Consider the following 16,181-nt stretch of genomic DNA (forward strand, 5'->3'; position numbering starts at 1 on the left):
TTTGTAGGGTAAAAGGCAAGGGAGAATGCTAGTGTGTGAATTGTGATCTTCCTTGAAGGTAGGAAAGAAAATGAAATTAGCATGTATTTACAATTAATGTGGCTAATAAATCCTAAGCACTATTAACAGAAAATTTCAATAAAATGTATCACTTGTTCTGACAGAAGTGATGCTGATGGGAAATGACCAGGACCTTCTCTCCTACTGCCATCCATGCTCTTTTCCTGTCAGGAATCACTGGTCACTAGTGCTGTGGAGGGGTGCACGTGCACATGTGTGCGTGTGTGTGTGTGTGTGTGTGTGTGTGTGTGTGTGTGTGTGTTTGTAGGGATGGTGGGTGACTCATCTGTAGCTTTGTGGATGGCAGTATTAGTAGGTTAAGTATATTTGGGGTTTAAAAAGCCCAACAGCAGTGGGTAAAAGACATGTTCCAAGACCTAGAAAAAGGAGGCAAACACTTGTGAGCCAAGGAGATGTGAGTGTGGAATCTCCTATGCCTGAGGCCGTAACAAGGCCAAGCAACACTGAGGTCTGTACCTGTTTCTCAGCTTGTTTCAGGAGCTTCTGGAATCTCTCGTCCTCGAGCACACCTGGTGGAAAGTCAGTCTCTCCCTGAGCTTTCAGCTCCTCCAGCTTTTGCCGCAAGCCCCTCAGGGCCTGCAGTTCATCATTGAGGCGGCTCTGGTGGGTTAGAGAGGCCTGCAGGTCCAGTTCTAGGTCTAGAGATGTGCGCACCGGGCATTCTTGGGCTGTCCTTCTGAGGACTGGCTGGCAAACCGTCTGGAGAGTTAGAAAACACAAATCATCCCTGTTAGATGGACAGCCATTACTCTGCCTGTTTCCTCCCTGGCGCAACAGGGCTGCTCTTCACTGCTGCCTGGACTGAGTGCCTAACCTGCCAAATGTCTTGCTTTAGCCAACCAAAGGTGGGTAGAAGGGGTATGCATTACTTCCAGGAGGAAGGGTGCCAAGGCCAGGGTGAGGTCTGCACACTTCTGTCTCCTGCTAGATAGACAGCAAGTAGCCAGAGACCGAGGTTCCATCACAGCCTGGGCACCATGAGAACAATAGGAGCACAATATTGGCAAACATGCAATGAGCAAGGAGCTCAGTAAAAAATATACTTAATCATTTTACGCCACAGAGATTTTTATAAAGTTATTATCTTTTCTACTATAGCCTTGCTTCACCTGCTCTACATGAAAGACAAGCACATCACAAGGAACTTAAAGGCCCTCTATTTCAGGACATATAACTACCCCCACAGATCATCCATTTGCTAGTACTTCCATGAGTACTGGCCACAGCACAGGTGGTTGAGGGGACTAAGAACTTGACTTCTTCCTCCAACCAATGTTTACATTCCAACTCCTTCCTTGATTTCCCATTATGCACGCTCCACTTTCACCATTGAATTATGACTGCTCTTCTGTTCTTTCCCTCGTGCCAATGTTATCCCTTTGTTGAGGGATAATTATTGAATATGTATGAATAAATGTCTGCTCTGGTTTTGCAGGCAGGACACCAGGAAGACGGGTATAACCCCTCACTCCCACAACTGGGGCTTGAACCCAGGGCCTTGTGCAAGTTTGAGAGGGCAGAGGTAGAATAAAAGAAACCTAAAAACAAAAGTGCTACAGAAGCCTAGCACCTAAATGTTTAGTGAATATGCAGACAAGTTCTCTATCACTGAGCTACATCTCCAGCCCTAAGACACAGTCTCTGATCTTATATCACTGTTCACCAGACAGTAAGGAACAACAGACTGTGAATTACTATCTTAAAGGCTATAGGAAGTGAAGGAAGGGAGAGATCATTCAGAGATGGATCAGAGTCATTTGAGGAAAGGAACTTAAAATAGGCTGGGCAAGATAGCATATGCCGAGAGCACAAGACAGTATTTTTTGCCTAGGTTTTCAGCTGCAGAAACAGAAAATAAGAGGTTTTTAGTAGGAACTGGTGATATGTGATACGAGAAAAGAGGGCTTCAAACTTGACATGTGCTCTAGTTTGTAGATTAGAACAGTGGTGCTCATGAGAGATGGAAGGACAGGCACTGTCTGTGCCTTTTACTTTTATTTCAGGGTCTAAACCCAAATGTCTCTCCTGCTCCTTCCCCTTTTGTCCAACGTATCTGTACTGCATGTTTACTAAAAATTTAGATGTTAGGTTTCTATAACATTTTTATTCTCAAGTTTCCTTTTTTCAACCTCTGCCTTCTCTAACAAATATGTTGACTGTATTACTGATTTTTCGGAATCAGACATCTTTCCTAGATGTTATACATATAGAGCCTTTCTAAGGACTCTTGTGCACACTGGAATGCGGGTAAATATTCAACAAAAGGCTCTGGGACAGGGGGGTAATGATCTATAGGGCTATTCGATATTTTTATGGTATAAACTGCTTTTATTGTAAGAGATCCATGTGAGGTCACAGAACTGGGCAGAGCCAGAATGAAGAGGGTCCAACTCATCACTGCCAAAGTTACCCCTCTGACCTCATTATTTATATTCCTGGCACTTTATCTTCTAGTCAGGTAAACTATTTATTAGTCTTTGCAGATGCTTTGTTTTATTAGACCTCTATGCCATTTTCATTTATGTAATTCATTTCATTTATGCAATTTCTAAATGAGAAATTTTCATTTCTGTGAAACCATATCTGCCCCTTAAAAGCTATTTAAAAATTATCTTTACACAGTATTTCAGATAAACTTCTGTGTGGTTCAAGTAGTACTAAAACTAAGTTTATAAATAACCTGTTTTCAGGTTCACTCAACTCATAAACACTTCTGGTTAAAATTTCTCTGAAGTGTGCTACCATCCTTGAAAAGCAAGTGCTGCTTCAGAAGCCAGGTGACTTAGAAAGGTGGTGAGAGGAATTTTCACTAAACATGATGAAAATTTAGGTGCTTTCAAAGCATAAAGTTTGGCTATCTAAAAGACCTACATTTCAGAATTTCCTTCAAATGTTGAGGGCTACGTAAATCCTGGCACATCTGCCTTTTGACAAAAGAAATAATTTTTTATTATCTTCAAGGAGCTAGCTACAGCTAGTAAGTACCATAGCTAGTACAGCTACAGCTAGTGGCATGAAAGCTAAGCAGCACTGGGGAAGAGGGTAATTCTAACTCATCTCTCCAGTCCCCAGCCCCACCTTCCAATCCACAGCGGCAAGACTCTGGCAAATGTGAATGCCAGTCATTCCACCTGTGCTCACATCATCCCATCCCACCTGACAACAGCTCCTAGTATCCATCACTTCCTCTACACCACACATCCTCCACTTACCCCAAAGCAACCATTTTCTTTGACATTTTTTACCCAGGTCTCAAGGCCTGGTGCCCGCCCCCACCCCAGGGAGTCTCTGTTAAGATTCCTCTGCAGGTTAGCTCACTCCCTGTCTTCTCCAGCTACATATACCTGAGTTTTTTCCTTAGAGAATGGACTCCTGAGGGTGGGTGGAGACCTCCCCACTAATGAGAGTCTAACACATGCAATGCTCCATGCTTAACAACACATTTTACCCCAAACTGACAGCAGTAAACAGATAGCTTTAGTATTTCAGCCACTGGTAAGTAAACAGAAATTTCTGAATTACTTGATGAGACTGACCTTTTAATTTACTTAAGTATTTTCTCAGACTTCTCCTTAACACTCGGCCAAAGACTGATGGCCCCCAGGAAAACTTGACCTGAGTGTCCTCACCTGTATTCATTTTAGCTCTCTGAAAATAACTATTTAGGCAACTTACAAATCTGTGAGCTTAAAAAATTCAACCAAAACAAAAACATGCAATGATGTATGTGCTACTCCTTTGCAGAGTGTCTGCTCCTTCAGAAAAGGTACCAGGTATTATACTCCTCCCACAACTGCTCCAGAGCCAGAAACGGTGTGGAGAATGTGGCAGCATCGTTGGAAATGATGCACTTGGGGCTCAGCATGCTCCTTCTAAAGACACTGAAAACCAATTTCCAGTCTTAATTTTCACAGGTTCCAAATCAGTGATGAATGAATGTTCTCCAGCACAACCTCCCTGGCTTGGTAACTGACATAACATCTGCATCTCAGTGTGATCACTGTGGCTTCAGTCAACAGCCTCAGAACTTGGAGCACTGACACCCAACCATTCTAGAATTTATGCTTTGCATCTCTGGAATGTGGATTGGTCCAGGGTGGTGGGATGTGGCTGAGGGAATACATACCCTTTTGACCCTTAAACTGCGCCGTTCAGTGGAATTTCTCACAAAGAGTGATTTCTTTGCCAAGGTTGAACTGTCACTGTCACTCCGATTTAACTACGGACAAAAGATTTTTAAAATTACCATATAACGGAATGCTGGTAAAAATCATAATGGAGAAGTTTGTCTTCTCCAGAAAAGTTCTTCTTCATTCTGTGCTTACTTTTCTTCAATAATTTAAATAACTGCCCTTTGGTAGCAGTTGCCGAGGTCACATGTTAAGATAATTATACATTAAAAAAAATAAAATGGCCCTTTGCATATTTAGCTATTATGCAATCCATGTTTCTTTAAGGAAAGGTTTACATAAGTTACAGCGCTTAAGGTCCAAGTTAAGACACACACACAATGCTCTTGCCTCAGACATGACCTGCTTCGGGTCTCTGCTGGATGCTACCTTCTCTGGGAGGCCTACTCAGAGGCCTACTTAGCACTCCCAGCCCTTTCAGCCTTGATCCCTACCCAAGAAACTTCACTGACTATTCGCCATAGTTATTCTTTATGGCCTGGCTCATCCACAAGAAAGCTCTGCAATGGGAGGGCTCTGGGTCACTTTTGTTTCCAAGTTTCTAGAAATGTGCTTAATAAAAATATTTTTGACTTGAGTGAATAAGTTCATTATTTAAAAAATATTTGTAATCCATTTTATAGTGTACTATTAATTTTTTTTTTTTTTTTTTTTTTGTACCGGGGATTGAACTCGGGTCCTTGCACTTGCAAGGCAGGCCACTGAACCGCTAAGCTAAATCCCCGCCCCTATAGTGTACTATTAAATCTTACTGTAAATCATAAATACTTCTAGAAGTATAATTTGATAAACTAGTATAAATCTCACAATTGTATTCATAGAACTATGAATCTAATTCAGTGTCCAGAGGCATCATTAAGAGATGATTTTTGTTCTAAAATCTAATTCACAATTCTCAGTTCAACAAGATCAATATTGAAGCATATATGATAGATAGCAGAAATAAAATATGTATCTTAAAAACCACTGTATCTTTCTAAACGAAATTTAAGAATTTTTAGCACCTAGTCCTTGAATTTCACTTACTTGCCAAATAAATTACACTAGAACCAATGAGACATGAAGTTTGGGGTAAATACACTAAAAAGAACCGGAGAGTATGACTTCCTTTGTGTATTTTATGGCACTTCTAGCCATTAGTATTTGTACTCAGACTGCAGCTTCCAGTGCACAGTGTCGTGGCATTAATGGGCCACTGACAAGAAGCTGCAATACCTCGGGCTGCAGCAGGAGCATTGCCACCTTACCCTGCAGATGTACTGGCTCCGCTCTCCTGGAGAAAATGTCTGTGAGCGCACTATCATGCTGCTCCTCACGAATGGATGCTGTCGAGAGCTCAGGCTGCTTCGCTCTTTGGGGCGAACTGCCACACTGTCACTAACTGCTTCATCAGTATTTGTCTCTTTGTCAACCTACAAGAGAGATTGGGGAACTTGTCAGGAGTAGGTAAATGTGGGTACATTTATGCTCCCTTCTTCTAAGTAAGAGTGAAATATCTAATGCTCAACAGAGGGTCATTAAGCACCAGGGATGCTCCTGAGAGAAAGGTTTGCAGTACAGATCCTGGTACTTCTGCAGGGAAAGTGGTGAGAATACTTTTCTACTGCGTTTTTAGGAAGTTACCCACAGGAGGTGGGAGACAGCTGTCCAACAAAGTTACCCGTAAATGGGGGGGCTACCCTTAACAGGTTAGACTTAGACATTTAGATTTAGAGGCATCACATAAAGAATCCTATTTGAAAATATATCATCCTTAAATGCCATTATACTTTCTGGTTAGTTTTCTTCATAATAAATGATAAAAACAATTATATATAAGAAAATGAAAATATATCACAAAGTTATAGATTTACAGGGAACATGCAATTATATGAATATAACAACTGTCGTGAGGCTCAATTTGAATTCCTTGAGTCACTGGAAATGCAACAAAAATAAAACAAGTTAAAATGGAAGGGTCTTAAAATACAAACTGCAGCACAAGCGGTCAGATACCTTCTATCTTACAGTATAACTTGATTCCAGACCTGCCTTTTGATGTTTGGTTTTTGTAAAAGGAAGGTGTCAGTCAGGGAAGATACATTATTCTCTCAGGAATAATGCACTGGAATTTTCTACACTCCATACCAGACATCCCAAGTATGCCAGCATCTGCAAAGCTGGAAAGGACTTTCCCTACCCGGGGCAGGCAGTCTCAACACATCTCTCATTTAACTTGCAAAGCTGCCTGTGCTTAATCATTTGGCTGGCTTCTGTACCAAAACCACATCATTTGCCACCTGCCAGAGGAGATTCAAGCAGAATATCATCTAACAAAAATTAACTTCCAATGTTTACTTTCATACTTGAAATTGAAGTATTTTTGAAACTTGATACAATTAAGTAGTCACTCTGTTGCTATCTAATCTAGAAAATACTTTTAATAAATATTCACAGAATATTTATAGAGGTCTAACTTGGTCTTTGCTATTTCTCTTCTTGGTTTCTTTCTTTTTTTCCTGGTGCTAGGGATTGAAACTCGGGCTTTGCTCACACTAAGCAAGTGCTCTACCACTGAAATATATTTCAAATCCATTATTTCTCTTATTGCAGATAAAGTGAAGAACTAGCATTTTTGGCCCATTTAAAATTTTAAAGCATTTACAATGCTTCTTAGCAACCATTGCATAAATACCTTCCATGGTCAGGTTTTGGACCCCAATTCTAATATGAAATTACACCTGAAGGGACAGACCAACATCTCCTGAGGCTACATGGTGCCTATGAGGCCTCTGCTCTAGGAAGACACAGCTGGATATTTACCAGGGTAGGTATTCCAGCAGGTGGCTCTTTTGTATGGTCTCCGGCACACTCATTTTCTTTCCTACACCTGTTTTCATTCATCCCAGGCAAGTTAGTATATGAACTTAAGTCCTCTGTACAGCTACTGTCTTCTGCCAACTTGACTTCAGCCTCTTTTTCAGCCACAATTTCATCAGAGGCCTCTCTTAGCATTGTTAACCTAGAGTGAAATAAAACAAAGTGCATTTTAAGCCAAGCAGGTGTACTCCATGAACAGTGCAACCTGGGCATATTAACCTGTCATCTGGGAATTGAACAACAGATTTACATATATTCAAGCCATTCTTTGACTGGAACTTTTAATTGGCTCATAAAAAGTAAAATTTTCACTTTAGTTTCTAGGAATCTGCAGCAAAGTCACCATAATGTGATACTAAAAATTTTAATTTATGAAATTTACCTAATTTCCAGATTATAAAATAAAAATATTCTGACTATGACATATACATTTTAAACTTGGCATTTAAAAATATGGGAACTCCATAAAATGACTTAGTATTAGTTACTTGTTATAAAATTAATTATAGAAGGAGGTTACTCTCAGCTAAGAGTGAATAAAGACATAACGATTAAAAATACTCATTCCTCACTCCTGGCTGTGCTCGTAATCTAGCAGACAGAACCTGCAGAGGGGTTTACTACTGGCCCAACAAATGACTCTTGGTGCCACCCGAGCTTCTCCTTCACAAAAGCCACGCCATGGACTTGGCTTTGCATTGCATGAAGTGCTGCAGGATCTGAAGACAGTTTATACAAAATATATAAAGCAGGAATATTAGGATGGCTCAGAACACCTCCTGCTTTGCTGAGTTTTGTATTCTTAGAATGGAAATATTTTTTCAACTGATATCTAAATGTCCAGCTTTAACTGAAACTGGTGACATACTACTAGCATTAACAAATTAGCACTGACTAGTTATTCAGTATCTAATCATGAGTGTACAGATAACCAAGAAGGTATAGATACAGAGAAGGAAACAGAAAATAAAGGTAAAAGTAGTAACAAAAAGAGAAATAGCTACTGAGAACCTCTTTCCCAAGTATTTGCTTTGTCTTACCATGGCCTAAATGGTTCTCCTGATATTTTGAAGAAAAAAAGAGCCAGTTTTTAATTTATCTGACTATTATAAGACGCTATTGTTTTTTAAAATTGATAGTATTCACTTAAAAAAAGAGCTTAGAAAATAGTGCTAAAAACTTTACTTAAGGTAAGCCAAGCCTGGTGACACAGGCCTATAATCCCAGCACTCTGGAAGGCTGAGGCAGTATATCACAAGTTTGAGCCCAGCCTGGTCAACTTGGAGACTTAGTGAGACACTGACTCAAATTAAAAAAATTAAAAATGGTCTGAAGATGTGGCACAGTGAAAAGGCTTTGGGTTTAATCTTAGTATGGCTGAAAAAAAAAATCCTCAAAGCAAGAATAAAAGTCTAGCTAATGAATAAAGATCTAGCTAATGTGTTCACTTTGCCCACAAGATATTCTCTAGCCAAGACTGACTAAAGCCACATTGTTTTCCATAATTCTAGAATAAGACATGAACTGATAAAGGTTTCCCTGGAAGTATCTTGTAAGAAACCAAAGCCTCCTTATGGGGTTCCCACTTGGAGAAGGAAAATGACTACCCTACCAATCTCCTTCTGGACCCTGATGCTCTTCTTCTGGTCCTGGTTCCTCCTCTTCTTCTTGTGCTAATTCTTGTTCCACAGCTAACAGCTCAACTGATGTTCTTGCAAGTAAAGCTGACACTGCATCCTGAAGAATGTAAAACATAAGGCAATTAACATCATATACTACAAGAAATGATTTAAAAACTCATCAGACTCAGAGTTATACTCCAGCTGTGAAGAAGCAGCTTGTATCAGATCCAACTCTCCTGCTGAGAACAAATATGAAAACAGAATAAAATGAAACAAAAAACAAATCTCCTAGATGCTTTAAAACATTGAAGAGTAAGTAACAAAGACTATCAGGACTAGAGGGCCAAGAATCCAGGGAGAAGAGAACTATAAAAAAGGTGAAGTGGCCTTAACTGGGACTATAGGCCTGTGCCACAAGACCTGGTTAGCTTTCACTAATTTATAAACACTGTTTTCTAAGCTCTTTTTAAAAAGGTGTAAACTACCAATTTTGAAAGATAATGGTAGCTCATTATACAGTCACTGCCACTCCTTTCTCTTGAGGGTGTTGTACAGCGTGCAGGCCAAACATACTGGCTGCCCAGAACTGTGAGTGCAGGATCAGGAGGACGGAAGACTACCACTGAGTGTCAGACCACCAAGGCAGGCAGCATATCCATGGTCACAGAAAATGAACTGTCGGGTGAGCCTAATATTATCCCTCATATTCCTGCCAAGGCATTTACCATCCTAAGCTGTATATGTGCACAGCAAGAAGCTGAAAAACAAAAGCAAAAAGCCAACTGCTCAAATAATAAGCAGATATTTCAGTTGTCTCAAAGGGAGAGAAAAATTAGAATTCAGGTGCCCTGGGTGATTTGGGTAATCTTTCCATATTGTAATCTGCCTTCTAGAAGAATATTAAATTCTCTCTGGAAGATGTATCAGTAAGACTTCCACAATCCCTCAAACACAATAGCTAGCATTCCATCAAGACTTAATGACTAAAAGCCAAAAGAAACAATAGACAAAAGAGGCAGACCCACAGGTGATTTGCACACTGCAGGTATTTAAATAAAGAAATTAAATTTTTACAATTCATGAAATGGTGGAAAATTTCATTACCATAAATCCAAAGAAAGCCTCATTAGCATATGAGAATGAAGTTGCTGAAAATAAAAGACAAAATCTGACATGCAGTGAAAGAAAAAAGAATATATTACTTTGTAAGAATCAAAAGTCATCCTGTCCTCCAACAGCTCAACACAATCAAGGGAAATCAAATGACACAATATGTTATCTGTGACATGTTCAAAGAAATAATTTCCCCCCAGCATTCTGAATGTGTGGCAAAAACTGTCATAAATGACACTGAAATAGACAACCATAGACCTGTACTAAGAGAAATACTAAAGGAAATTCTTCAGGTAGAAGGAAAATGACATACATGAAAGTACAATAATGCAAAAGGTAATAAAACTACAGCAGTAAGGACAAAAAGCTGGAGAAATCTAACTGAATATTGATTGTAATAAAATAATGTTTTATGGGATTCATTATAGGTGACTAAAATATATAACAAAAATCACACAGAAGAAAGGTAATAAATGGAGTTAAAGTCTTTTAAAACGCTTAAGCTTTCTGAGGAAAAAGTAAAGTATTAATTGAAGGTAGCTCCTAATAAGATAAGGATTTATGCTGGGAAACAGCAAGAAGTAAAATGCTGTATAGTGGCTCCACCTCATCTAAGGTTTTTCTTTCTATGCTTTCAGGTACACATAGCGAACCACAGTCCCAAAATTTAAAATGGAACATTCCAGAAAATAAGCAACTAGTAAGTATTAAATTGAACAGCATTTTAATAGTATAATTAAATCTCTAACTGTCCCACTCAAGTATGCCTAGGAAATGAGTCATCTTCTGTCTAGGTATCCACACTGTATATACTACCTGCTCACTAGTCACTTAATAACCATCTCAATTATCAGTCTAACTGCTGTATCATAGCCCTGTGCTCAAGAACCCTTAATGTAGTTAATAATGGCCCTAAAGTACATGGTTAGCAATGCTAGCAATATAGACATGCTGAAGGAAGCTATAAAGTACTTCAAGTGAAAAGGTGAAAGTTCTCAATAAAGAAAGAAAAAGAAGCTGGGTGTGCCGGCTCAAGCCTGTAATCCCAGCATTCAGGAGGATGAGATAGGAGGATTGCTGTGAGTTTAAAACCAGCCTGGGCTACACAGTGAGTTCCCTGTCAGTCTCAACTACACAGTGAGACCCTGTCTCAAAAAACAAACACACAAACAATAAAAAAAGAAGAAAGAACCAGATGAAGTTATTATTAATGTCTATGGTAAAAATGATTATTTCAAACCTATGAAATTGTGAAGGAAAAAGACATTTGTGCTAGTTTTGTTGCCACACTAAATTTAAAAATTATAGCCATAGTGTGTGATAAATACTTAATTAAGACAGAAAAAGTATTAAATTTATATGTATCTGTAGTAAAAATATAGTATATAAAACCTTCAGTACTATAGTTTCAGGCATTCACTGAGGATCCTGGAATACATCCTTTGTGGATCGGTAGGTACTATTGTATTACTAATGATTTAATAGCAGAGAAAAAATTTTAAGAAAATTTAATCCAGAAGAAGGAGAAAAATAACACAGATGGGACTAAGAAAATAAATGGCAAGATGACAGGTTCAAATTCAAATATACCAGTAATAACATTAAATGCAAATGAGCTAAATATTTCAATGAAAAGATGGAGATTTTAAGAATGGATAATAAACCTGTATCAACTGTACATTGTTTACAAGTGGGACATTTTCAACATAAGAACTCAGAAAGGTTGAAAGTAAAAGAATGGCAAAACATAAACTATGCAGAAACTGATTTAAAAAACATGCTTATATAGCTTACTAAGCCAAAGTAGATTTTAAAACAAGAGTTACTGCTGGAAATAGAGACATTTTATAACAATAAAAGGTTCAGTTGAACAGAAAGAACAGAATGCTAAATTTACATTTATATAGTAACACAGATTCAAAAAGCAAAAACTACCACAACTACAAAGAGAAATATATTCATGTGTCATCATAGGTTAGTGAGATTTAAACATACTGAGCAATAACTAATAAAGCAAGCATACTAAAAAATGAGTAGATGTGGAAAATTTGAAAAACAACATTAAGAAACTTGACATGAAGAATATACATTCTTCTCCAGGATAATGGAATGTTTACCAAAAATACATCTAATGCTAAGCTATAAAGCAAATCCCAGTATTCTACATAATTAAATAGTATGTACCCTGTTTTCTAAACACCATGAAATAAAACTAGAAATCAGTGCTAAAAGAGAAAGCAGAAGAAGGCAACTGTTTGAAAATTAAGTAAGTATACTTAAAAAAAATTAACTGTTAAAAAACAATATAAAGTATAAAATGTTTTTAACTCCAGGACATTTCATAATGTCACATCACACTATGAAGAGCTGTCAAAGCTGTGTTCAAAGAGAAATTTTTAGCCCCAAATGCATATATTGAAAAAGGAAAAACTGTAAAATCTAAGCATTGATTCCAAGAAGCAAAAAATAGCAAATTAACTCAAAGAAAATATAAGAAATAGTAAATAATAGGAATCAGCAAAAGAGTAAACAAATATATGTATGTATACTACAGAAAAATAAATAAGGGCAAAAGTTAGTTCTTGGAGGGAGGGAGAAGAGGAAAGGGATTTTTTAAAAAAGGAAACAAGCTGTGTTATGTATATGTAATCACTTCCCAACATGATTATAAACTGCAAACATATACTAATAAAATAAAAAATGTGACAAGTACCTGGTGAGATTGGGGAAAAAAGCACAAATTACTAATGTGATGAATGAAACAGAATATGGTAAATCCTTGCATATCTGAAAAGATAATAAAAGGATATTATGCATAACTTTATGCTAAGATTGATAATTGTAATTAAATCGACAGGGCAGGGGTGTAGCTGGGATACCTAATGCCCCAGGTATCCATTATAATAACTCAAAATCTTGAATGGTACAAGTATTACACCATCCTCCAGAAATTAAACTCAGAAAATAACCATTCAAAACATTTTTTGAAGGCATAATTCTCTTGCAGAACCCTGGTTCATAAAGTCTTCTTACCAAAAAGAAAACTAATAGGCTTTGCTAATGAATTATCTTAGGAGTTTTCCCAAATATTTAAGGAAGAAATAATGTTCACTTTATAAAAACCCTTTGTAGTATTAAAAGGGAGAAATACTTCCCAACATATTATGAGGCCAACAAAAAACCTGAATGCCAAAATTTAACAATGACAAAACAAGAAAATTTAAAAGACTAATCTCTCATGTACATAAATGAAAAAAATCCTGAACAAAAAACAAAATCACAAAATCAACAAATTAAATCTAGCAACATAAATATAAATATAAGGAAGTACACCTTGAAGTCTGTTTTATTACAAGAAATGAGGGGCAGTTTAACACTGAAAAGTCAGTTAGTGCATAATTTATCTCATTATGAAAAAGAGAACGACGACACATTTTAAAAATAAATTTTTCTTAGTGCCTATGAAAATAAAATACAGTGTTGCCAGGGATTTTAGCTCAGTGTTTCCAGCGCCTGCTTTGCAAGCACAGGGACCCGAGTTTGATTACCGGTACCCCCTCAAATAGTGTTGGGTTTCAATGCAGTATTTTCATACATGCATATATTTAGATCATATCCATACCTAATTATCCTCCCTTACACCCTAATCACCTCTTGTTTGATAATAGTTTCTGTTCCACTTTCATATCATCTTTTTTAGATTCCACATATTAGGGAAATGTGATACTTGTATTTCTGAGTCTGGCTTATTATGTTTAACATGATGATCTCCAGTTTCATCCATTTTCCTGCAAATGACATAATTTCATTCTTTATAGCGGAGTAGTACTCCATTGTGTGTGTGTGTGTGTGTGTGTGTGTGTGTGTGTGTGTGTGTATGAATGGATAAAGAAAATGTGATACATATCTTTATCCATTTGTTAATGGACAGGCTGGCTCCAATCTTGGCTTGTATAAATCATGCTACAATAAACACAGATATTCAGGTATGCCTACACTGTGCTGATTTTAATTCTTTCAGATATATACCAAAAGGTGATATAATTAGGACATTTGATAGTTCTATTTTTAGATTTTTGAAGAACCTCAATACTGATTTCCACAGTAGCTGTACTAATTTACATTTCCACCAGCAGTACAGAACAGTTCCTTTATCCCAACATCCTGATCAGCATTTGTCTTTTGTATTTTTGATGATAGGCATTTTGACTTTGGTAAGATGGAGTTTCAATGTAATACTGATTTGCATTTCCCCAATGGCAAAATATGTTGAATACTTTTTCATATATTTAGTGATCATTTTTACATCTTTTGAGAAGTCTCTATTCAATTCATTTGCCCATTTATTGACTTGGCTATTTGATATCTTGGCAAGTTTTAAAAGTCTTTTTTATGTTCTGGATTAGTGACAGCCAACCTTCTAGAGTGTTCAAAGATAACAAACAACTGGCTATGTCACAGGTTCACCGCCACTCATCCAGATGTTACTTCTTTGTCAGAAAAGTAGCCGGCAAAGATGTTCTTCTATCCTGTAAGATATCTTCCTATTCTTGTCCCACCTTTTCTTTCAATACTGTAGTGAAAGTTCTAGGTAAGACAAATAAGGAAAAGATATGAAGTGTACACAACAGGAAAGAAAGAAGTAAAATTATCTCTATTTGCAGAAAATATGATCTGACATGTAGAAAAGTCCAAAGAATTTACTTAAAATGATTAGAACTAATAATGAGATCAGCAAGGTTATAGGATACAAGTAGATAAAAATCAATTATTCAATGAATAATCTAAAACTGCAATAAGACAATAGTACTATTCATAATAGTATCAAAAAGAATAAAAATACTCAGAAATAAATTTAACAAAAGCAGTGCAAATTTGAGCTTTAACAATTATAAAACACAGTTGAAAGAAATGAGATAATTAAATAAATGTAAAAATATTCCGTATTTATGGATCAGAAGTCTTGAAACTATTAAGATGACAGTACTCCCAAACTGGCCTACATATTTAATGCTAATCCTATCAAAATCCCATTTTGAGAGGGAGCATTAAAATTTATGTGCAAAATGTAAGGGGTTCTGAATAGCCAAAATTTCCTGTTTTTTGAGACAGAGTCTTGCTGTTATCTGTATTGCCCAGACTGGCCTTGAACTCCCAATCCTCCTGCCTCAGCCTCCCAAGTAGCTGGTAATATAAGTATGTGTTACTATGTCCAGCTCAAAACAATCTTGAAAAAGGAAAACAAGATTGGAAGACTCACAATTTCTGGTTTCAAAATGAATACAAAGCTACAGTTATTAAGGTAGATGGTACTGGCTTAAAGACATATGAATTATTAATACACAATTGAGAATACAGATGTATAAACCTTCACACTAAGGTCAACTGATGAATTTAATGGCAGGAAGGATTTTTTTTCAGCTTTAACTGAGTTTATTGGTACATTTTAGGGATACAGTACAGTTACATTCATTGTTGGGATCTTGTACCTCTACATGACAAGTCTTGGTTCTCATTTTTTCCCCTCATCCCTGCCCTCCCTTCACCCCCTCCCTCCCCATCTACAAACACTTTATTTCCATCTTTTCATTATCTCACATTTTTTTCTTTTCCCTATTACCCTTCCCCTACCCATCCCATCTTCCCTACACCTTTAGCTCCTTTCTTCCCATTTCTAAATGTCAGTAATCTTATTAGGATCTTATGTATTATAGGAAGGATTTTTTTAATACATAGTCTGGGACAACTGCAGATCCACATACAAAAGAAAATTCAGACCTCTTCCTCATATCACATATAAACAACTCATGGATCAGAGATTACCTACATGAAAGACTTTAAAACTCTAAGAAGGTACAAGATAAAGCTTAGTGATATTAGGTTAGGCAAAGTCTTCTTTAATATAATATCAATAGGAGGAGGAGGAGGAGAAGAACAAGACAGAAAAACCATATTTCCTTCAAAATTTAAATCTCTGGTGCTAATGAAATCATCACAGGAGTGATAAAACACAAAATGAGAGAAAATACTTGCAAATAATTTATCTCATAAGAGACTTGTAAGAACATATAGAATGACATTCATAGGAAAATGGATACATATTGAAGATATACTCCTAAGTGAAATAAATAAGTCCCACATGTGTAAATACCAAATAGTTTCCCTGGTGTGAATATTCTGCAACAATGCATAAGATTCTAATAAGATTACTGACATTTAGAAATGGGAGGAAAGGAGCTAAAGGTGTAGGGAAGGTGTGATACATAGGGGAAGAACAAAAAGGGAAAAGAAAAAAATGTGAGAGAATGAAAAGATG

At 37.0% G+C, this 16,181-nt stretch overlaps 1 protein-coding gene across 2 annotated transcripts in view; it reads right to left on the bottom strand.

Moving 5' to 3' along the window:
• Wwc2 (WW and C2 domain containing 2) overlaps positions 1–16,181 on the bottom strand; it is a 180,478-nt gene that overhangs the window by 19,737 nt on the left and 144,560 nt on the right. For both annotated transcript variants that reach the window (XM_010641066.1, XM_010641067.3), the window contains exons 17-21: positions 8,743–8,867; positions 7,074–7,272; positions 5,519–5,683; positions 4,208–4,300; positions 538–780 (exon numbers count right to left, since the gene is read on the bottom strand). In XM_010641066.1, coding sequence (XP_010639368.1) covers positions 538–780; positions 4,208–4,300; positions 5,519–5,683; positions 7,074–7,272; positions 8,743–8,867 — 825 coding nt within the window. The remainder of the gene's footprint in view (positions 1–537; positions 781–4,207; positions 4,301–5,518; positions 5,684–7,073; positions 7,273–8,742; positions 8,868–16,181) is intronic.

This window comes from Fukomys damarensis, unplaced genomic scaffold (genome assembly GCF_012274545.1).
Source record: "Fukomys damarensis isolate Sample0158 unplaced genomic scaffold, DMR_v1.0_HiC HiC_scaffold_18, whole genome shotgun sequence".
NCBI classification, from domain to species: domain Eukaryota; kingdom Metazoa; phylum Chordata; class Mammalia; order Rodentia; family Bathyergidae; genus Fukomys; species Fukomys damarensis.